Consider the following 24343-nt stretch of genomic DNA (forward strand, 5'->3'; position numbering starts at 1 on the left):
AGTAAATGTGAATAGCACTAACAGTCTTTAACCTTTGCTGGGAAGTTCCTTCAAAACACGATTTAGCAAAATAAGCTCTGCCTCACTCCAAAATTCAAAGTGTCCGTGTGTCCTGATCAATGACTGATAAACAGTCAGGCTTGCACAATGGCAGCTTCCACTGGTAAATGCTATCTCTCAGACCTGGGCTTCACTCAAGTTTTTTGCCACAACCTAACTGGCTGCCAATTAATATGAGGTAGTTGACACAGATATACAAGGCTGTCGCATCTTACAGACATTTAACATGCGTGATTTCATCTTTACCCAGTTGGCAAAAATGAAAAAAAGAGAAAAATAACAATTTTAATACTGTACCTGTAGTGTGGGCAATTCCACCCGTCATTCAACTCAATCTAATTTTGACTATACATGGCTTTCCCTTTACACACTAACCGTGTAACGGAACCCCCGCATAAGATGAGACTTGCCTGTAAAGGGTAATGTAAACACTGCCCAAATGTTTGTTCCGGGCTCCTGGTTTACTGAATCAATCAACCTGGATTAAACCTCTAGCACAGATATAACTTCAGTGTTCTGTCCACTGCATCTGCCAGCCCAGGTGCCTCCTTCTGGTGCTGCTTTTGGTGAGGGAAGAAGACTGGGGCCATGCATATTCACCCTGAAGATCCTGCCACCTTCAGAAAGCGGATGACCCAGCAACTAGATAAACAAAAATTGTGGCATGTACAAAAGATTGGGTTGGTCACAGAGTAAAATAGTCAGGAAATAATGTGAGAGGAAATGTCTGTCATGAAAGAGGAGCATTGGGAAATAAACAAACAACTTGTACTGTGTTCCTGGTGGTGTTCCTGTTATTTCTGGAATTAGATGTTGCAAGAGAAGAGGTTGGAGGTGCAACAGAAAGGGGTTATAAAGGAAGGTCAGTCTTCATTTGCTGAGGACAGGATCCAGAGAACAGCAGAACTCCAGGTCAGCTATTACAAATGCTGGAAGTACTTTATCAAGCACCAACATGACTTTGCTGAGAGGTATCATCATTCAGATACTGTGGGCTTTCTATGCTAAGGGACAAGGTAAGTTGCAAAATGAATTAAAGGATCCATAGCCCCATTTTGCAAGGGTAAAACAATGACACATGGAACATAGTAACATAGGGATTTAGTAACAAATGGAGGAGAGTGCGTGAGAACCTTTGCAGATGGAAGGTTAGTTAAGGGGCCTTCCTTTTGTGTTGTTCTAGAGACTATTCCCATGTGTCCACTGAGGTGGAGAGAGCCTCCATGCTGCCCCAAACAGTTTCTTAAAGTTTAGCTATTAGATGCAGAAGGCTAAGTGATATGTAGAAAGCCAATAGCTGTGTAGCTCTCAGTTTTTCTTCTCACTTTCTTGCTGCCTTTCATCCTCTATTTCCAGAGAAACTCAATGTTAGTCATTTAAAAAAAGCTATAGCTTCACTTATTATGCAATTTTTGGTATGTTACCATGCCCCTTTTTTGCTTTATGACCCCTCCTTTTTGCCTTATGTCCCTCCCCTAAATCTCATTTTTGACATGTGCATTTTTGGTGCTGGCTGCCATCCTGAAAAAAAATGGAAGTTCTTAAAACTTCTGATTCCATTTCTCCTTCCTGGAAGTAGAAGAACTGAATGAAGCTTTGTGGCCCTTTCCACGTTACGAAGAAAACGTTTTTATGCATTTAGTGCAATTTTAAATAAAGTCTAGTAATCTGGTGTACAAAGTCTTAATGACAGAGGAATACAAAAAGGTTAACATACATGTTTTAGAAAAACAATTTTAAGACAGTTTTTCAATAATTATTTAGAAGTATACTAATTTACAAACATCTTAGTAATGGCAGAACAAAGTGTTAATATATATGTGTTAACATCCCTTCTATCATTTAAGAAAAAAATTATACGCAGTTAGTTCACTTCTAAAGAATCATGCATTTTGAGAAACAAATATTTTTGTGCATTTAGAACAGTTCTAGTTCATTAAATTGTACAAAGTGAAAGAGGAAGGATTGTTATATAAAATCATACATTTTTAGAGAAAATGTAGTTAGAAATATACTAACATAAGTCATTACATAATTAAAAAGAGCTTAGTAACAGCAGAATAGAGAAATGCTATGTTATGAGAGAAATGTTAACATGCATTTTCCTCATTTTTATAGGAAAATATTTTTAATTCAGTTAGCATATTTTTGAATAAAATCATTAAATTATAGGAAGTATTAATGACAAAGGAATAAAGAAGTATTAATATATACATATAGAGAGAATTATGCATTTTTAGAAAAAAAATTATGCAGGTATTACAATTCTAAATAAAGTTGATTAAACAGTTCCACAAAGGTCACAAAGTATTTAGTGACTATTTAGAAAGGCCTTAACTTCATGAAATATGCATTTTCTTATAAAAATGCATAATTCTATATAAAGTATGTATTAACAGTTCTCCTTTGTCTCTAACTTAAGACTTTGTATAATTACTATTTAAAAATGTACTAAATACCTAAAATATTTTCTCTAAAAATAAGAAATGCATGTTGTGCATATATAAAACTTCTCCTCCTTTTATTCCTTGTCATTTAGATATGGTACAATTATTTAATTTCTTTATTTAAAAATACAGTAATTGAATAAAATTTTCTCTAAAAATGTGATTTTATACATGTGTGTGAGTGTGTGTATATATATATATATATATATATATATATATAAAAAAATTCCCCTCTCACCCCTATGGGTGGTATGTGTCTTCCTCAACCTCGGGTCCTCTACCAGAGGCCTGGGAGTTTGAGGGTTCTGCGGAGTATCTTAGCTGTTCCTAGCACGTCAGCACTCTTCTGGACGAAGAGAGATCTGATGCTCCACTGGGATCTGTTGGTAGGCACTCAGGGGGGGCGCAGGATCAGGAGTCAAGCCCGAGATTGCTCACTACCCACACGCAATCATCGAGGAACCACTTGCTTCACTGTTCCACGATACTGCGAAGATCTACTTTCTAGCTGAGCCTGTACATTATGAGCACTCTGACACTATCCGCATATTGCACTATCGGCCTGAAGTACGCTCGCTCACTAGTGGCACTGCAGTAATAACGCTATCACCTTAACTGGAAACTGCGTCAGTCTGGATCGATTGAGTCTAGTTTCACGATGTATGGTTCCGATTGGACGACTTAGCCAAATGCCAATTATCCGACTTCGGATTTCGAGGAGTAGCTCCGTCAGGAAGTTCTTCTATAATAGCAACATGCAGTAATAGCGAATCTCAGCCCTTATCTAGTCACCACTGGTAGAAATTCCAAATGTAGCCACCAATCTGCTATCTGTCGATGGTACTCCATGCAGGGTCTTGCTTGCGCCACGGCACTTCTTCTGCTTGGTCTTCCTCCCATGTCTGCTGCTGCCTCAGCGCATTCTCTCAGCAGCTCATCTTTGGGGCATCTTACTGATGTACTCCTGGATGTTCCAGGATTCGTCCAGGCGTGGTCTTGAGATGCTCACAAGCCCCCCGCTGTTCTTTCCGGCTGGTATACGCAGTCTGTGGATATGTTGGACTGGGGTGGAAAACTCCGTGCATTGTGAAGAGCTTCCGGTCTTCACATCGGCAAGCGTCCATGTCCTCCTTTGGCCAGCTACTATAACGGCAGGGTATCTGATGACCAGCAGGGGTATACTGTTGATGGTGTGGGATTCTTGTTCTTCCACTGAGCTGGCTTTCAGGACCTGTCTTATGCCTTTGGTGATACTTGGATGTTGCTGACTTCCTTGCCTCTTCCAATGGTTTCCATGTGACTGTGGGACCACAAGGTACTTGTAGCTGGTCTGTATGTCTGCTATGTGGCCCGCTGGTATTCCACCCCATCAGTCTTGACTACTTTTCCTCTCTTCACTACCATCCCGGTCACACACTCTCAGTCAGCGAATGACATCCCGATATCCTCACTGTAGAATCTCCGCTCAGGTGATTAGCGAGGTACGATGTCTTGTTCATTCTTAACGCATACAGCTTGATGTCATCCATGTAGAGGAGTGGGCTGATGTAGTTCATCGACTTCCTACACCTAACCTGTACCCAGTATACCTTGTTGATTATCTGGCCTGAGGGGGTTTAAACCTATGCAGAACAGCAGCGAGACAGTGCATACACTGGTATATGCGCCCTTGATGGCCACTTGTGCAAGCTGCCTTGAGTTGACTTCGCTAGTGTTGTCTCTATAGTCCCTTGAGTTCTTGAGGAAGGTCCTAGTGTCCTGTTGACTTTTATATAGGCGCCAGACATTCACAGATCCACGTGTGCGGCATTGAGTCGTAGGCTTTCCTGTAGTCATCCAGGCTGTGCTCAGATGGTCTGTCTAGATCTTGAGCGCTGCTCCTATCTACGAGCAACTGGTGTTTTGAGCTCATGGTGGTGTCCCCAATGCCTTCTGAGCTGTGCTCATGTACTGGTCCATATGGTCCTGTAGCTTGGGCGGCTATGATGCCTGATAGGACTTTCCATGTTGTGCGGAGGCAGGTTATTGGCCAGTAGTTGGATAGTTCTGTTCCCTTGCGGGTCTTTCATGATCAGCGCTGTCCTTCCTTGTGTTAGCCATTTGGGTGGGACCTGCTGCAGCAGCTGGTTCATCTATCTGCGCTGCTAGCTCGTTCTCAGGCTCACTGGCTGTTGGGTACTTCATTCCTATTACGCCAGGTAGGTGACATCATGGTCTGCCTGAGAGCAGGTAGCCCTGTACGCACAGCAACAGCTCTCCTCTCAGAATGCTAGTAACATCCTAAGGCGCACATCCCAACGTCGAGTAGCCTGGAGTCTTCTACATGTGATGTACTGGTTCTTCGTTCTGGGAATTGCTGGTGCTCAGGTCCGCAGCCACTTTGCACGGGTGTTGTGACGTCTTTCTCATGTCAACATAATTTTTCCAGTACTGTTCAGTTTCTGCGCTGAGTATGTGCACTGCATTGGATAACCTTGGATGGTCACCTTAGTTAAGAGATACATGAGCATTGTTACTTTTTTGGCCTCTCTCTCGAGGTGTATCTCCTGCCTGGTAGCCATCTGAGTGACTCTGTTATATAGCAGTCCTCTAGAGTCAGTTGGAGTCAAGACCCTTGTATTTTCAGTACCGATCTTATCCTAAATCTCTACACCCATGTTGTATCCAGCAGCCTGACTAACTTTCTCCGAGTCTACCTTGATCTTTTCCTCAACCTCATTTTCCAGGGTGGGTACATACTGTTTGTTCTTACTGATCATTAGCCAAGCATCTCTATGGATTACAGAGGCTGTAGCAATACCAGTTATAATGGATTGGATAAGTAATATGGTGCGTAATATGGGAATGTCATGGGGGAGATCTATGGCATATCTAAATACCACTCTGATGGTACTTCTCCACTGAGCCTTGTAATCGTCTGAGGATTGACTATAGCGAGATACTTCTCCAAGTCTATGTCCTTCATATCAGATGCTGTGCGCACCAATGGATGGTGGGCAGATGAAGTTCAGCTTCAGGTCGTGGGCGCACATCCACTTGTTTCTCCAGGTCTTCTTCGAAGTCTGGGATGCTTAATGTGGAGTTAGTCTATCTCAGCTGTGAAGCAGCTTCCTCTTGTACTATGTGAAGCGTTGGGTAACGAGCTGTTTCTCAGTAGTGTGGATGTAGATCTTAATGTCCATACCATAGATCCCACGTCGATACATTGCGAATATCCCTCTCAGTAGGTCTACTAGTTGGAACGATAGCAATTCCGCTGATCAGTTACAGGTTCTTTTGTCTCGTCCATGAATGGTTTTCGGTCAGTAGGCCCTATTATCGTCAGATTGGCCTGGTTCTTCACATCTCGGCGGGGGCTCACGTGTTAATCACCACGGTGACGTCCGAGCCGGCATGACTCTCCTAATTCGTGTCCCTCTCATATTTGAGGTAGGCAGGTGAAGCGTTAAGGGGGTCTTTTGCCCAAGGACCCCTACTGGAAAGTTGGGTACCACTGGGATTTGAACCCCGGTCTCTCGCATCAAAGGGCGGTCTCCCGTATCAAAGGGCGGTGCGCTGAACCACTACGCTATCCAGTCGCTATATATATATAAAATAAAACTCTTCTTTATTCCTTGGACTTTAAGGCTTTATTATGAAATACTTTTTTATATGCAGTTAATATATTATATATAGGAACACTCGATTCTGCCATTACTGTTTTTTGTTACAACTGTTTTTCCCTAAAGAAAAGATGCATGTTAGTCTTTCTTCATTCTTTGGTTATTACAACGTTGTATACCTATTTAGTAGACTTTATTTAGAATTGCACTAAATATATTAAATGTGTTCTCTTGTCAAAATGAGGAAAGAGCAAGAAACATATTTCTTTCCTATTTCTAATACATCTAATAAGAATAAATTAAATAAAAAGGAAAAACTTTTTTTTCAAAATGGCCACCAGTGCCAGAAATTCACATTTCAAAAATGAGACTTAGGGATGGGACATAAGGCAAAAGGGTCAGGCCATTAAGCAGAAAGGGAGCAGAGACGCATGTCAAGTTATGATGAGTAAAGGTATAGTATTTTATTACTCATGTTAATTTTTAGCCTTGGCATTTTCAAAACTTTATCTTGTTTATACCATCTAACTTCCCTTTCTGGGAGAAAAGGAGCAGAGAGAGAGGAAAAAGCAGTTTGTATTAGAGAATACATTTCATATGATGACTTTGGCTTCTCTGTGAATTATTTTTAAAATGCATCCGGTGAAGAGTTCTTTCTAAAGGGCACAGCTATGATTTTATCAGTTATAGGGACATCAAGAGGTTTTTGTGTCCTGGGATTCTTTCTTTCCTTTTCCCCTCCATTTGTGTGGTATTTCTTTCTTGTATGATTTACACTCATGTATCTCTCTAGTGTTCTATGTTTCATATTCCACTCCTTTGTCCTGTATTGTCCCAACTTCTATTTAACTTGTATCCTCTTACCATTATTTTACCCCCAGTCTTTCAATATGAAGAAAAGATATAAAGGTAACATCATAATTCACAATACTCTGAGACAAGTGCTGGGTGCATCAAACACCCTACATGGTAATATGATCCTGGAGAGAGTAGGTACTGCACATGGATGTAGTTCTCAGCTGATTGATCCACATGAGCCTTAAGAGAGGAGGAGGTGGGCCAAAGCCTCTTACTTTCTGTTCCTGTGCTAGTCAGTGCTCAAGACAGAATGGTGAGATTAGTTGGGCAGAGCTGATTGACGCAAAGGATTTCAAATTAACCTGTTTGAAAAGAAACCCAGGATCAGGTCTTGACCAAGCTAGAGTAGCAAGTTACCTATTTTTGCCATTAGTTCCATACTACTAGTATAGAAGTATCATTCTGCATCAACTTTAAAGATATATCTTATAGTATTTTCTGTTCAGTTCCAATATCATAGTACATTTGATAGCACTAGTCTGTAATATTTGATCTTACAACATTTGCTGTAAATCTCTGTGCATGATTTTATTTCTACATTACTTTTAGAGTCTGCTGGAAAGTGTGGGCACCCACCTACTATTGATAATGGAGACATCCTGGTCTTCCTACAGAAAGAATATGACTCAGGTTCAAGAGTGGAATACAAGTGCCAAAGTTTTTATAGAATGAAGGGATCTGCCTTCATTAGCTGTGAGTCTGGCCAATGGACCGACCCACCGGTTTGCTTAGGTGGGTATAAATATCTACAATATGAAAGAATGTGATGAGTTATACGACTGTGGTATTTTTCATATTATGGGCCCAATCCTGAAGTCATCTGTACTGGTGTAACACCAGATTATTTCCATAAATCTGAATGGAGTGACCCCTGATTTATACCAGAGCATATGTGGGGGAGACTCACGTTCTTTATAGGGACATCAATACAGATTTTTCCTAAAGAAAGATCAGCAAATGGCAAACACCCACACCATTATAAGTATTTAGAATGCACCCCCAAAATATGTCTTCGTTAAAACCTGCAACAACCATTATAATGAAACTAAAACATTTCAACTATAGCAGATGCTGTGAAATACAATTCACTAACTTTTGGAAGACCAGGAAGAATATTGGTCGCTGCTCTTCAGTACTTGAAGTAGACACAATGCTGGCATGAGCAGCAGGGGATTCTACTCTTGCCCAAGGGGAATTGTAACTGGAATAAAACCAATGTAGCCTGCTCTCTCCAACCTCCATATGCTGAGAGTGAGCAGGGACAGGGTGGCTGGAGTACACTGTGGTGCAGTGATCCCCAGCTGTGCAACTACCTTTATGTGGGTCTGAAATTTATGATGAACTGATCATGTAGGCCTGTGTGTCCTGGACCTGACTTCACAGCTCAGGACTAGCCCACCACATCCCCTTTCTCTTCTCCCATGTCACCTACACAAAGGTCGGGGAGCAGGGGTGAAGAGGACAATAGGGAGCCTGATCTGCCAGCTTCATATCATCAAACAGTAAGTATAGCTAGATTCTGGCCCACTTGCACCAGCTGAATGGCACAAATGCTGTCTGTCCGTCTGTCTGTCTCTTTCTCTATTCAGCCAGCCTGTCCCTTCTCTGTTCTTTCTCACAATATGAACCCGGTTAGTGTGAAAGCCTCCTTCTCTAGAGCTCCTTCTTGTTCTCTCAACCGTACCATCTCCTTTTCTGTTCACATCTTATCTGAAAATATTTTCCTGATTTATTTAGCTATAGTGCTACAGCAGGGCCAGGGAGAAGTGGGAGAGTGATTGAAAAGAGATATGTAAGCCCCAGGCTAATTAAGGTGTGGTTCCCTGTAGACTAGGGTAGGTTACTACAGGTTAATGGGAGCACCTGTAGTTAATTAAGGCCTGTCAGGAACTTAATAAAAAAAACAAACCCTGCTTCGTGCAGACAGTGTGGTGTAAGAAAGGAGTGAGGACTGGAGTTTGGAAGTGTGTTGCTGAAGAATTGAAAGACCAGAGAACTGGAGGGCAGAGAGACTCCCTCCCCCAGTGTCCAGGACCAAAGGTAACCCTACCCAAGGGGGAAGATGGTTAGAAACCTGCAGGTGTCAACAGGGGCTGGGGCTCAGAGTGAGGAGCAAACCCAGATCCCTCCCATGCTTTCTTTCCTCTACCACCTTCCTGAGAGCAGGGGCAAAGGGTGGCGTACTTTACCCTCGCCAAGAAAAGTGCGGGACCCACCATACCAACATTGGCCATTTTGCAACACATGGTTCCAGAAGTAGGATTTCCATGCCGTGAATGTAACCCAGGCTGGGTCATGACCACCCCTTGCCAAGATGGAGGATGTGGTCAAAACGCTGGTGTAAGCCACTGCTGCCCAGCAGAAAGCTATCTGGGTCCAGGCAGCTGCCCAACAGGAGGCCATGTGGCTGCAGCAGGAGACCAATTACCTGCTGATGAATCAAACCACCCAAGATCAGGCCATGCTGCAGGAACTCGTGAACCAGGTGAAGGCCCTTACAGAGCTGAGCCGCGGGTATGGCAGCTACTGTCTGCAGAAAATGACCTGGGAGGATAATGTGGAGGCATACCTCCTGGCCTTCAAGAGGAGAGCCCTGCAGGATACCTGGCCCCAAGACCAGTGGTCGAGCATCTTTGCCCCATTTTTGCGAGGGGAGACCCAGAAGGCATACTATGATCTGACTGCAGTGGAGGTGGCAGATTACCCCCTGCTGAAGGCAGATATCCGGTCCAGGGTAATGATGGCCTTGCAAGCCCAGAAGTTCCATGAACGGCAGTCTTGTGAAGACAAGACACTATGGTCACCACTGTTTGACCTAATCCTCCTAGTCCGGAAGTGGTTATGGCAACAGGCCTTTAGCTCTGAGAAAAATGATGGAGCTGTTTGTGCTGGACTGCTATGACGGGACTACCCTTGAGCCTGAGTAGGCCAGAATGACCCCTCTATCTATGATGGACTGATCACCCTCGTGAAGAGACAACTGGCAGCCCGTGAACTGTTTGAAACCCCAGGAGATGAAATACGGTGTTCCAGGAATCCATTCCCAACCCAGAGGCCCCAGATCACTGAGAACTTCAAGAAAGCCATAGCTAGAAGAACATGCACCAAGGAGCAGCCCCAGGCCCCAAAGGGACCTAGGCAGAGATGAAAGTAAGCCAGTACAGTCCAGTACAGCCTACCGGCAAGAGCCAGTATGCCATGCCAGACCGCACCGGATTCCGTGGCTGGGATTAAAAGGGCTCGGAGCTCCCCGCAGCTGCAGGAGCCCCGAGCCCTTTAAATCCAAGCTGGAGGTGTGGTGGGGATTTGAAGGTCCCAGAGCTCCATGGCGGCTGGAGCCCTGGGCCCTTGAATTTGCCCGTGAGCCCCGGGGGCTCCCAGCCACCTCTGCAGCTGGGAGCCCTGGGCTGATTTAAAGGCCCTGGGGCTCCCAGTCACAGCCTGTGCCCCAGGACCTTTAAATCTTGAGAGGCCCCACATCTTCTTGTTGAGGCCACGCCTTTTCTGGAGGAGGCCACGCCCCCCCTCAGGACTCCAGCAGTACCGATAAGTCCTGTAAGTTACTTTCACATCTGGACCTAGGGGTCCAGGGCAGGAGGGCTGGGGGAATGGTTCAGAGAGCCCAAGACAGAAGGCAACCTCCAGGATGAGATATCATTGTTGCAAGTGTAGGGAATTGGGGGATATAGCAGCCCAGTGCCCCAACAGGGAGGAGCCCATGCAAGGCAATCTGCGGGATTGCAGAGACCATTGTGGCCTAATCAGCCTGGTGAGGGTTGCAACGACCCCACATGAGTACACCAGGCCAATAAAGATGAACAGTATCCAGACCAGAGTGGACTCTGGGAGTGCTGTCACTCTGGTCTCAGGGAAGTTAATGGGGCAAGACCAAATGAGCCGGGCCAAGGGCATCAGAGTGATGTGTCCATAGCACAATAAATTTCTATCCCACAATCCCAATACAGATTGAGATCTCAAGGAACACTACCAAGGTAACTGCAGGGGTGGTCCCCAAGTTTCCCTACCTGACTTTCCCAGGTTGGAGAGCCTACTGCCTCCAATGAAGTTAGAGAAGAGCAGTAAACCCCAGGCAGAAAGGGAGGTGCCCATGGATGGCCCTGCCCCAATTTTTGCTGGGTTTTCCCCAGAGTTATTTTCACACACACACACACCCATTGGAAGTCCCAGAAATCTAGATGGGAAAGGAGGGCAGTTAAAATATTAGGAACCAGGATTTTGGCAGCAAATCAGAGAGCTGCCCTGGTTGGGAGGCAGCTCCGTCAGGGAAACTGCAAGGTAGCAGGGACCAGTTAAGACCCAGAGATGGCCCCCAGCATGAGCAAAAGCACTCCAATGGAAGGAGGGGAGATCAATCCAATAGAATCAGGCCAGAACAGTCTCGCCTGCAAGTGTTTTGGGTGGGTTCAAGCCTATGACCCACTGTATGTGAATGTGAGGGAGGAGATAGTAGAGAGGTAAATGGTGTGCCAGTAGAAGTGAAAACTAAAGGCCAAGGCCATACTATATAATCAAGCATGATCTGTTGTACTGGGTAGTGCCAATATGGGGAAGTAGTGGAACAGTTCTTGGTGCCACAGAAGCACAGATGGGCTGTATTAGAGTCATCTGTTTGGGGGACATTTAGGAGCAGATAAGACCCTGGATAGAGTCCTAAGGAGGTCCTACTGGTTGGGGGTACGGGCAGAAGTGCAGCGCTATTGCACCTGCTGCCCACAGTACCAGCTTCATAGCCCCCGACCTCAGTTAAGGGCCCCCTTGATACTCTGGTCTGTAACTGAAGTCTCTTTTGAAAGGATAGCCATGGATCTAGTGGGCCCACTAGAAAGATCAGCCCAGGGCCACCGAAGCATATTCATCATCCTAGACTATGCTAAGCAGCACCCCAAAGCCAATCCTGTAAGAAACCCCACGTCCAAAGAGCAATGGTATGACATAGTAGAAAAGGAATGCCTAGCAATTAGAATCTCCATGGCCCATTTATGGTACTACCTACTTCGGTGATGGTGGTTCTCTTGTGATGGAGAATCCACTAGATACCTGGGGAACCTCTCATATTGCAAACATCCAGTATGGAAGGAGGGTAATCCCAGTCCTTTCTGTCTTGGGCCTTCACCTTTCAGATCATGCTCTTGAGTATGGTTAAATCGCTCGACCAGACCATCTGTTTGGGGATGATAGACCAAGGTCTGCAAGGCTTGGATGCAGAACAGGGTACATAAGTCTTGTATTACACTCAACATGAAGGGAGTCCTTTGGTCTGTCAGGATCGCCTTAGGGATGCCTATTCTAGCAAAAGCCTGAACCAGTTTTTGTGAAAACCGCCTTCTCTAGAGCTCCTCCTTGTTCTCTCAACTGTACCAACTCTCCTTTTCTGTTCAAATCTTATCTGAAAATATTTCCCTGCTTTATTTAGCTATGTAAAGCATTTGGGGACAGGGTCAGTCTTCATACAGTTAGTGAATCAAATGTCCAATGATGAATCCACATGTACATACTGAAATTATATTTTTCCATTTCCAGAGGCATGTACAATCACCCCAGAAGATATGGAGAAAAACAATATTGGGCTGAAATGGAGGTCGAAAACAAAACTGTACTCAGAAAGTGGAAACTTTGTTGAATTTGACTGTAAAAATGGATATGTGAAGGATCCAACATCTTCTGCATTTAGAGTGCAGTGTGTGGAGGGGAAACTGGCATATCCTAAATGTAAGAAAGAAGGTAAGTAATCTCCAGTGAAACTACAATCTTGGTAAATTACCTGTCTTAATTTTTACTAGGGAATTCTCAGGTTTAAAAAATATTATGGCACCATTGTGATAAGTACCATAGAAACATGTGGAAAACCATGCTTCCTGACCCAGACAGCTTGCAATCTAAATAGAGAACCCAAATGGTGGATTAAAGAGATTCATGGGTTACTTTGCTTGTAAGCTCTATTACTTGAGCTGGGACAATCTTCCTCTGACATCTGGGCCTCTTTAGGTTACTAGCAGAGCAGAAAAGTTTTGTAAGTGTTCTTGTCTTACCCAGGTTCTCTAGCTGGCCCAATTCCTCATTCAGATAGCTGACTTCTATTTTGGTTTGCACTCACTTGCTTTCCTTCTGAGGCTGACTTTTTTTTCTTTTTTAGCTGCTTAAGTCAAGTCCTTGCTGCACTTCATCACTGTTAGGAAGCTCCATGTTGGGGAAAGATTTCACGATTTCCTTGAGTTACTGGGAAACCTTCTATCCATGAGGATTAGTTTGCTGGTCCCCTCAATTATCTGTCTTGCCATTTTACACTGGGAGTGTTGCAGCTGGACTTCTCAATCTGCCTAGAGACTTTGTAGTTGCTGACCCAACAAATATTTTCTCTCAGATTGCTAGTCATCTCTTCACATTCAGTGCTCTGTTCAAAAAAATGCTTTCACAGCTTTTCTGTGGGGTTACTCTTCCAGAGCTTTTCTTGCTGTCTACTGGCTTTCCCACAGCTTTCTGGCAACTTCTACCTCAGACATAAATGGCTTCATCAATTAATCCTCAGCTCCTGTGTTTATTCATCACTACAAACATGGGCACTGCAACAAAATTTAAGGAGTGTGTGAGTGGGACACAGATTTGCCTTCTTCCTGACTGTCTTCTTCATTTCTCAGGCAGGCCACCAACACCACCACAACCAGCAGTTTAAGCGCTCTGGCCCATAAACTCCTAATCCTATCCACTCCAAATCAGTGCCCAGCATTGTGACCTGGCACACAGGATCACAGTGCTGATCAGGTCTGGCTCAGTCAAAAAACAATCAAGCCACTGCCCAGGTTCCCCCCACCCTGGCTTCATAGCCTATACCTAGTAAAGCCCCTTGTATCAGATGAGTGACACAGAGGGGCCACATTGTAAAATCGAGTCATGGTGGGTGGGGGTGTATGCGTGTGTCTTTCTCTGCTCATCTGGTCCTAGCCTCCAACAGACTGTTCCTTTATACAGTATGAGTACCGTTGTTTTAAAGCCCCCTTCTCTTGAATTCCTTCTTCGAGTAGTGTCCCAATGGGTGCTCCATTCTAGGTGCACTTGCGTCCCTTGCACCTTTGATTGGAGATTTCATGTAGCAGTGTCTGTTCAGCCTGCGCATGCATCCTGCTGTGTCTCGTGCACCACACTGTAGTTATCTAGCACTATGAGGGTAAATTGCTCTCCGTTCCTTTTCAAGCCTCAGAGTATCATTCTGCATGGGGAGTATTCTGTTTGCCAGCTATGGCTAGATTCTGGCCTATTTGATTGAGCTAAGTGACACAAATGGGCCAGATTGTAAAATATAATCTAACCTTGTCTCTCTCTCGCTATTCACCTAGTCCTGGTCTTGTCTCTGTTCCTTCCCACAGTGTCATCTGGATATGTATGAAAGCTTGTTTCTCGATAATTCCTTCCTGTTCTCTCAACCTTACCATCTCTCCTTTACTTTTCAAATCTTATCTGTAAATACTTCTGTTTTATTTAGCTAAGTAAAGCATTTGGTGACAGGGTACGTCTCAATACAGTTAGTGAATCAAATTTCCAACGATAGATTCACATGTACATGCTTAAATTATATTTTTCCATTTCCAGAGTTATGTATAACATTCCCAGAAGATATGGAGAAAAACAATATTAGGCTGAAATGGAGCTCAAGAACAAGACTGAATTTACAAAATGGAGACTTTGTTGAATTTGACTGTAAAAATGGATATGTGAGAGATCCAACATCTTCTGCCTTTAGAGTACAGTGTGTGGAGGGGAAATTGGCATATCCTAAGTGTAAGAAAAGAGGTAAGTAATCTCTAGTGAAACTAAAATATTGGTGAATCACCTGACAAAGATTTTATTTTTTACTGATGAATTCTAGGGTTTAAAAAAAAAAAAAGAGGAGAAATAGTCAGTTAAAGAGACAGAGCTAACAAGCAAAGTATTATTTGCTTTGTTAGTTGTGTTGGAACAATCTCCTTTTGATATCTGGGCTTTTTTGGGATACCAACAGAGCTGAAAAGTTTTGTAAGTTCTCTGGCTGGCCCAATTCCTCATTCAGATAGCTGACTTCCATTGTGGTCTGCACTCATTTGCTTTCCCTTTGAAGCTGTGTGTGTTTTTTTGTTTGTTTGTTTGTTTTTTAACCTCATTTAGTCTTTGCTGGAATTCATCACTGTTAACAAGAACTATATTGGGAAAAGCTTTCCTGAACTCCTCTAGTTACTGGGAAACCTCCTATCCATGAGCGTCAGTTTGCTGGTCACCTCCTTTATCTGTCTTGCCATTTTACGCTGGGAGTGTTGCAGCTGGGCTTCTCAGTCTGCTTAGAGACTTTGTATTTGCTGCCCCAACAAATATTTTCTCTCAGACTGTGAGTCATCTCTCATACCTTTCTAGGAAACTGCCAAATATTGCTTCAGTTTCTTTTGTGAAGTCTCCCACTCTTGTTTCAGGTTTTGTTTTAATTTCTTTTTATCTTCTTTGATATAATCCTTTTTGGTCTGAGTGGTTAGCCAATACTTAGGGTCTTCCACCTCATTTTCTGTGTTTGGAAGAGAAATTGGGGATAGAGTCAGGTTTTCTATGAAGCAGTTTAATTTACAAAGAATGTACAAAGTCCTATTTTTCTGAATGCAAAATGAACAAACATAAGAAGGCAGTTTCTTTGCTCACAGTTCTAAGCCCGCTTCACATTCAGCACTCTGTCCAAAAATTGCTCAATCAGCCTTTTCCTCAGGGCCAGTCTTCCAGGACTTCTCTTGCTGTCCATTGGCTTTCTGGCAGGTTTTGACTCAGAGACACACAGCTCCACCAATTAATCCCCAGCTCCTGTGTTTATCCATTCCTAAGGGCAGGAGATGTGCAATGGTATTTAAGGTATGTGTGTGGGGGACAGATTTGCCTCCCTCCTGACTCTCCTCTTCCTAGGCACTCCATCAGCTATTCAACCACACAAGCAGCCTAATGCCCTGGCCCATGAGCCCTTATTCCCATCCTCTCCAAATTTGAGCCACTGGAATTGTGGCCTGGCACACAGGATAACAGTGATGATCAGGTTTCGCCAAGTCAAAAAGCAATCAGGCCACAGCCCTGGTCCTCACCCCCAGCTCTCAGCTTCACAGCCTATAACTTGGCAAACTTCTTGCATCAGCTGAGTGACACAGAGGGGCCAGATTGTAAAGTAGAACCAGAGTGTGTGGGTCTCCCTGTGCTCATCTGGTCCTAGCTTCCAACAGACTGTTCCTTTTACACAATATGATTCATTATCATCTGTGATCTCTTGATTTGAGGATGATTGCTACCATGGATTTACATATGGGTCCTGAGATGACTGGAACTACAGATCTGTCCACAGTAGGTACAGACATTTCCTAGCAGGTCAGCTGCGTGCTTGGAGCAGGGCCTTCCTTACCCATACACAAAGTACGCAGGTGCCCCAAATTTCCTGGTGCCCTGAGCAACTGCATGCTGCTCCAGCCCCTGCTTCACCTCTTCCCCATGGCCCCTGCCCTTGCTCTGTCCCTGCCCCCACTTGACCCCTTCCTCATGGCCCTGCCCTTGCTCTGCCCCCAGCCTCGGTCCCACTCTCCTGAGGACTGCAGTAGGGCTGGGCCTGCAGTCACCAGCGGTGTTAAGTGCAGCGACCCGGCCCCAGCCATGCCACAGGTGAGTGCTGGGGGATGGTTCCCTCATCCCCCAAGCCAACCCTGCCCCCCTGGGAGGGGGGGGCTTCATAGGGCCTCAGAATAGCTAGGGATGGCCCTGGCTGAGAGAGAGTTTTTTTTTTTTCTTCTGTCGCTTTTCAATCTGAGGGCAAGGCACTTCTCCTCAAAGCAGGCCACTGCCTGATGGAGGATGTGGCACCATTGTAGTTGGTTGGTGGCCTGCTTCTCCCAGCTTGTGATATCCATATCAGTTTTCTTGAGATACATTTCTAGTGTTTCTTTGTAGCACTTCTAACCACTGCAGGATCTCTGACCATACATGAGCTGAGAGTAGAGGGCTTGTTTTGAGAGGTGAGAAACTAGCATTCACACACAATGTCCAACCCAGCAGAGTTGGTGGATAAAGATTGTTGCTTCAATGCTGGTGACATTGGCTTGATTGAGGATGCTGGCATTAGTGCAGTGATCTTCCCACTTGATATGAAAGATTTTTTTGGAGGCATCGTTGGTGGTTCCTCTGCAAACTCTTGAGGTGCTGTCGATAACCCAGGTTTTGCATCCAAAAAGGAGTGTAGGGATGACAATTGTCTTACAGACTTGAATCTTGGTGCCCTTCCATAGGTCATGGTCTGTGAAAATGCATCAGAGCCATTTCCCAAAGGAGGCACTTGCACACTGGATCCTGTGCTGAATCTCACTGTTATTTTTACATTTAGAGACTGGCTACCAAGGTAGCAGAAGTGCTCAACTGTCTCCAAAATCTGTCCCTGAATGGTGATTTGTGGTGGATCACGTGCAAGGCCTGAAGCAGAGTGATGGAGCATTTAGTCTTCTTGATATTAAGTGAGAGTCTTAGGCTTCAGTAACCTTGTGCAAAAAAAAATGTAGTGTGGACTTAAGGTCACTTTCAGTATGTGCAAGAATGACAGTCATCAGCATACTGAAGATCAATAATAGACGCCTGGAGGATTTCAGACTTTGAGCAGAGATGTCAAAGATTAAAAAGCTGTCCATCCATTCTGTATTGAATTTCAATTCCAGTGGGGAGGTGGTCTTTAATGAGGACCAGAATGACTGCTAAATAGCTGGAGAGCAGAGTCGGGGCAATAACACATCCTTGCTTAATCACAGTTTTGATGACAAAAGGGTCTGTCTCTAAGTCAGTACAGCGAATGGTGGCAGTCATCTGATCATGAGGAAGCCTTAGACCCTAATACATTTTGGAGGGCAGTCAAAGCTGGCCAGCAGCTTCCACAGGGTTTCACAATTGATGATGTTGAAGGCCTTCATCAAATCAATGAAGGCCATGTACAGGTCCTGATTTTGCCCCCAAGATTTCTCATAGATTTGATGGGGAATGAAGATGATGTTAGTTGTCCCACAGGATGGTCTGAAACCACAATGAGATTCTGGCAATATTTCCTCAACAAATGAGAGTATCTGTTTAAGAGGATACAGGTGGGAATTTTCCCTGCTGTAGATAGCAAGGCAATACCTTGCTAATTTTCACATTCTGACTTATCTCCTTTCTTAAAAATTGGAACAATCCATACTTCAATGACATGAAAGAGAATGTCTGGGAGCGGCCCTGGACAGAGCTAAAGCAGCATGGCTGTAGCAGGGCCTGAGTTCCTGCCACCCAGAGCCATGTGGTAAGGGGGGTGGGACTGTGAGCTGCATCTGAGTGGCAGGAGTTCAGGTCCTGCTGGAGCCACACAGCTGCAGTGCTGTCCAGGCCACTTCTGGACGTTGAGTGCTGAGGCTCTGGGAGAGGGGGGACGTGGGGGTAAGTGGCACGGTAAGGGGGTTGGGGGGGTTGGATAAGGGGCAGGGAGTCCCAGGGACAGTCAGAGGGCAGAGGTTCTGAGGGGAGGTCAGGGATGGGGAACAGGGGATTGGATCGTGGGCATGTCAGGACTCAGGGGTTGGTGCGGGGGGGCATCTCAGGGGGGCAGTGAGGGGCCAAGGAGCAGGATGGGTTGGGGATTCTGAGGGGGCAGTCGGGGGGCAGGAAGTGGGTGGGAGTCAAATAGGGGGCAGGGCCAGGTTGTTTGGGGAGGCACAGCCTCCCCTACCCTAAAGCTCATTCAACAGTTTGAGGCTTGCAGACAGCTATTTAACACAAAGAGCCAAGCTGTTATCTTTCCCTTAGGGCTACCATCCCTTTCAATTCTCAAATGCAGAATTATAGTCTCCATTTAATTTCAGTGGCATAGAGAGATTCATGTCAGGGGAGGGTAGCTTCATTAAAATTAGCCACTTTAGATTAACAGTGATAGAGCCAAGAGAGCCATGGGGGAGGGATCACATAAGAAGAGCAATATCCTACACCACCTACCTCCTTCCGATCCCTACCAAGGGAGTCCCCCCTCCCCTGTATTCCCCGAGGCTCCAGAGGGGTTAATTGAGTGGTTCTCAAACTTTTGTATGGGTGACCCCTTTCACACAGCAAACTTCTGAGTGCGACCTCCCCCCCCTTATAAATTAAAAACACTTTTTAATATATTTAACACTGTTATAAATGCTGGAGGCAAAGCGGGGTTTGAGGTCGAGGCTGACAGCTCGCAACCCCCAGTAATAATCTCGTGACCCCATGAGGCGTCCCGACCTTCAGTTTAAGAACCGCTAGGTTAATTTAATTTTAGCACCCTGTGTCCATTCACATACATGTGGTGTTTTGAGAATTTCAATTTTCAGAACATAGGCTCATCCCAGATTCTGGAACAAGCTTAAATGCTCAGTTCGTGGAGTATGTACATAGTTTATACCAAAGACAAACCCACAGTAACCATCTCTAGTTTTGTGGGGGACCATATGTAGATAGTCTCTAGGAAACAGATTAATTGATGGAGGTTAAGTCCATTAATATCTATTAGCCAGGATGGGTAAGGAATGGTGTCCCTAGCCTCTGTTTGTCAGAGGGTGGAAATGGATGGCAGGAGAGAGATCACTTGATCATTACCTGTTAGGTTCACTCCCTCTGGGACACTTGGTATTGGCCACTGTCGGTAGACAGGATTCTGGGCTAGATGGACCTTTGGTCTGACTCCGTATGGCCATTCTTATGTTCTAATCTAAATGAACCCAAAGTTATGGAGACAGATATGAGTCAAGGAATCCAGCAGAATGTCAAACCTGGAAAATTCTCTGACTGGATGGCCTCAGGTATTTGGTCACAAGCTGAGGTGGTTCAAAAGTTTTGGATTATTTTTGAAGCAGAATTTTTTATTGTTTCTTTAAACAATCAAACACAACAATCAGCATATATTTGGCCACACGCTTCTGAAGCCCCAAATCATGTTCAGGTTTTGGCAGACTATTTTCAGCTTTTCAATTAAAAAACAACAACAAACTTTGAAGTAAAGCAGACATTGTCTGTGATTTTTTTTCTGCTTTTTAAAACCCCCTAGTTTTCAATCCAAAAAAAGTTTTGATGGAAAATATTTGTCCAACTCTTTTAATGAGCTTTAGTGCCTTTTAGCACTAGCTGATGCTGGGAATTAGTGCTTCTTTGTAAAGCTGACTTGAAAAGTTCTCAAAACTGGGTTTGTGCTGAGATGCAGAAGGTTGTTAAATGGTTGTTTTTTTTTCCGGGCCGCCCAGGGGCAGGAGGGGAGGGCAAGTGGGGCAATTTGCCCTGGGTCCCAAAGGGGTCCCCACGAGAATATAGTATTCTATAGTATTGCAACTTTTTTTTATGAAAGGGGCCCCTGAAATTGCTTTGCCCCAGGCCCCCTGAATCCTTTGGGTGGCCCTGTATAGTTATCTAGCATTGCATGGGGGAACGGCTCTCAATTCCTTCTCAAGCAACAGAGTATCTTTCAGCATGGAGTCTCCATACAGTCAGTGAACCAAATGTCCAATGATACATCCACATGTACATATTGAAATTATATTTTTCTATTTCCAGAGCCATGTACAACATCCCCAGAAGATATGGAGAAAAACAATATTGGGCTGAAAGGGAGCTCAAAAACAATACTGAATTTAGAAAGTGGAAACTTTGTTGAATTTGACTGTAAATGGGGATATGAGAGGGATCCAACATCTTCTGCATTTAGAGTACAGTGTGTGGAGGGGAAATTGGCATATCCTAAATGTACGAGAAAAGATAAGTAATCTCCAATTAACCTACAATTCTTGTGAATCATCTGACTAAAACATCTGTTAAAATTTTTACCGAGGATTTTTCAGGTTTAAAAAATACAATGGCACCATTGTGATGGGTGCCATAAAAACATGTGGGAAATCATGGTTCTTGACTCAGACAGCTTGCAATCTAAATAGAGAAGACAAATAATGGCTTAAAGAGATACACTGGTTACTTTGCTTGTGAGCTCTATTACTTGAGCTGGGACAATCTCCCTCTGACATCTGTTTTGGTTACCAACAGAGCACAAAAGTTTTGTAAGTTTCCCATCTTACCAAAATTCTCTGGCTTCTCAATTCCAGGCAGCTGAATTCCATTGTGGTCTACACTCCTTTGATTTCCCTCTTTAATTCCTTGCTGGAGTTCATCGCTACTAACAAATTTCATATTGGGGAAAACTTTACTGATGTGGATAGAAGGTTTCAAAGGAACTATGGGACAAGAGTCAATTTACTGGTCACCCTATTGATCTGCGTAATGGGGCAATGACTCACTGGTGCGGCACCTCCTGCTGGTCATCCTGGGAATTAGCTCAATCCACTCAGGAGTGCCCTCTGCAGGCCGGTGTCTCACTTGCTGCTGGCCCTAGTGTCCCTCCCGGACCCCAGTTCCCCTTCCTGTGGGGTTCTGCCCCCTGCAGTACCCCACAGTCTCTCTCTGGGTCTCCCATCCTTGGGGAACCTCCAGCCCCCTATCCCCACCTTGCCTCAGTCTTTGGCTACTGCCAGTCACCGTCTAGCCCCTGCTCACTGGGGTGGACTGCAGTATAATTGTCACTCATCATTGGCAAGGAGGGTTTGGACTTGCTACCTCTGCCTACCCTTGGACTGCCCTCTGCAACCCCGGTATCTTTTCCAGTCTTTAGCAAGGCCTGCAGTCTGAGGGTTTTCCAGGCTGGTACTCCCCAGCTCCTCTGGCCTTTCTCCAGCCCTGCTCAGCAGCCAGGCCCTTCCCTCTCAACAGCTAGAGAGAGACTCTGCCAGCTCCTGGCACACTGGCCTTTTATAGGGCCAGCTGTGCTCTGATTGGGGCATGGCCCCATCTGTGACTGCCTCTCCAATCAGCCTAGCTTATTGGTTACCTGCCACAGCCCTCCCATAGTGCTGTTTTAAGCCCTTCAGGGCAGGAGTGGGGTTACTGCGGTGCTACAAGCTGCCTTTCTATTTCAGACTGGGAGTGTCACAGCCGGGATTCTCAAGCTGCCCAGAGACTTCATATCTTCTGGCCCAACAAATATTTTAACTCAGGCTGCGAGTAATCTCTCATTCCTTCATAGGAAGCCTCCCACTATTGCTTCAATACCTTTTTGCAAAATCTCCATCTCCTGTTTTTGTTTTATTTTGCCCATCTTTGACTTTGCCCTTTTTGGCCTAAGCATTTTAGCCAATAGGTCTTCTGCCTTGTTTTTGTGGAGGTAGAGACAGGTGTTTTCATGACACAATCCTTGTTATGTACAAAGAATGTAGCAACGTGCTGTTTCTCTGAACAGCAGGCTGTTTCCTTGCTCACAATATAAGCCTATCTTTACATTCACCATTCTGATCAAGGAGGTCGCTTTTGGATTTCTATCAGGCCATGCTACTAATATTTCTCTTGCTGTCTGCTGGCTCTCTGCAGCTTTCTGGCTACTTCTTTTACCTCCTTCCGCCCCCACACCCACACCCACTTCCATCATTTAATCTGTAGCCCTCCTGTTATCTGTCCCCAGAGAAGCCACTCAACCGAAATGCATGTAAGTGCTTCATTACTTAGCCTGAAGGCATTATAGTCAGCTTTCATATCAACTTCACTAAGTATATCTACACAGCAGTGTAAACCTGGTCTTGAGCTCTGGCTCAAGCCTAACCTCCCTTGCATCCATACAGCAATTACATAAACCAAGATCTCATATTTTAAGGTGCCAGGACCCTGCAGTGCTAGATGGTCTGGGAGCTTGTTATGCTCGGACTCAGGAATCAAACCCTATTGCCAGGAGTGGTGCCAGAGTTGCTGGCACCCTAGGCAGAATGTGAGGAGTGACATTTTGTGTGCTTGCCCCACGGGGCGCGTGGGAGCTTCCAGTTCCACTCCCATCCCACCGCCGAAGAAGGACCTGCCGCCGAAATGCCGCAGGCGACAGCGGCAGTCATTGAGCTGCTCAATTGCCTGCCGCTGTTTTCCGTGGCACGTTGGCAGAAGGTGCTTCTTCAGCAGCGCGACTGGAGCGGAACCCGAAGCTCCCATGCGCCCCATGGGGAGTGCACAAAATGCCGCCCCACCCCCCGAATTCTGGCACCCTAGGCGACCACCTAGAATCACCTAATGGAAGCGCCGGCCCTGCAGGTAGTGCCATTGCCATCAAAACTAGCCATGCAGAAGAAGCATGGAAGAAGCTGATGAGGAGTCAGGATGAAACAGGATGAAGATCTCTGCTTCAAAAATTCCATCAGTTTTCAATGCTAGTAGCTCCACAATGGATCCTGATAAAATACAGTAATATGTATGAAATCAATGCATGGTTTTCTATCCTGCTTTTAAGTTTCACATACCATAAAAGATTTGTTTTTAATATGAGCAGTAGTTGAACCACTGCCGTTCAGGAGTAACTGCAATTACATTTTAATGAGTTTGTTCCCATTTAGTTTCCAAAGATGGCTAAAATTATCCAATGTGAATTTTAAGGACTTGTGCTGAAATCAATATTCTGTTTCTGTGAGAGGCCCATAGGGGATCTGTATATAATATTTGTTTAAAAAAACTTGACGTACTAAATTAATTTTCCAATATTTGTTCTTTCTGACAGGTACTTCAGAGTGAATAAAAAGAAGCATCAAGCAAATAATTTTAACCCAGATCTGAGGAGCAGAAGACATTAACCAATTTTTGTAATGTTCACACATTATGCCTGTCAGTATTTTAACCTAGATTGTCTGAATTGATACATGTAATTACTACTTCTGTCACAGTGTATATTAAACTAATCATAAAATAGTAACAACAGATGGGCAAAAAGTTCCAAACTACAGCTTTTTTTATGAAAATTGGAAAAGGAAGCTTTAAGGGAAATTGTACACGTGGCTGCACGTCTTGAATTACACACTCCCTGCTTGTTGAAACAGAAAGCAGCAGTATTTCTTTCTGGCCCAGATCAGGAACTCCTAGAATTCTCATAAAGAACCTTAATCTTGGGAGGTTTGTAGCCCAATTGCTACAACTGGAGGCTTGTTTATGGATTGAGACCATTGTGAGTTCCACTCATCCCTGTGAGCAATTGGTCATCGTTCTTTCAAATGTTTTAGTCTGTGCAACCAAAATATTACACAGACCTCTAACACAGGTGAATAGAAAATATTCACTTCTCTGTTGAAAATTTAAACTGTCTTATTTTTGTTTCTTTTTTTAAAATTAAAGAGTTGTAGATTTCATTTAGCAATTTATTAAAAAAAAAAATCTGTTGTTTGAGCATGTTTTTTATTAACAACTCAGCCTGAAGAAAAGTGAGAAGGAAGTTTAGGATTTGTTGAAAAGCAGAGACAAAGATGAAAGCCTGCAGCTCACTGAACAGCAACATGATGCATG

The 24343-nt window shown here is 44.5% G+C and overlaps 1 protein-coding gene across 1 annotated transcript; it reads left to right on the forward strand.

Annotated features, from left to right (window-relative positions):
- Positions 1-797: 797 nt before the first annotated feature.
- Positions 798-24121, forward strand: LOC142047101 (complement factor H-related protein 2-like). Its single transcript, XM_075067852.1, has 5 exons — positions 798-1076; positions 7517-7699; positions 12509-12709; positions 14573-14773; positions 23568-24121. Exons 1-5 carry the CDS (start codon positions 1016-1018, stop codon positions 23579-23581), a joined length of 660 nt encoding a protein of 219 aa, XP_074923953.1. The 5' UTR covers positions 798-1015; the 3' UTR covers positions 23582-24121.
- The last annotated feature ends 222 nt before the right edge of the window (positions 24122-24343 follow it).

This window comes from Chelonoidis abingdonii, chromosome 7 (assembly GCF_003597395.2).
Source record: "Chelonoidis abingdonii isolate Lonesome George chromosome 7, CheloAbing_2.0, whole genome shotgun sequence".
NCBI classification, from domain to species: domain Eukaryota; kingdom Metazoa; phylum Chordata; order Testudines; family Testudinidae; genus Chelonoidis; species Chelonoidis abingdonii.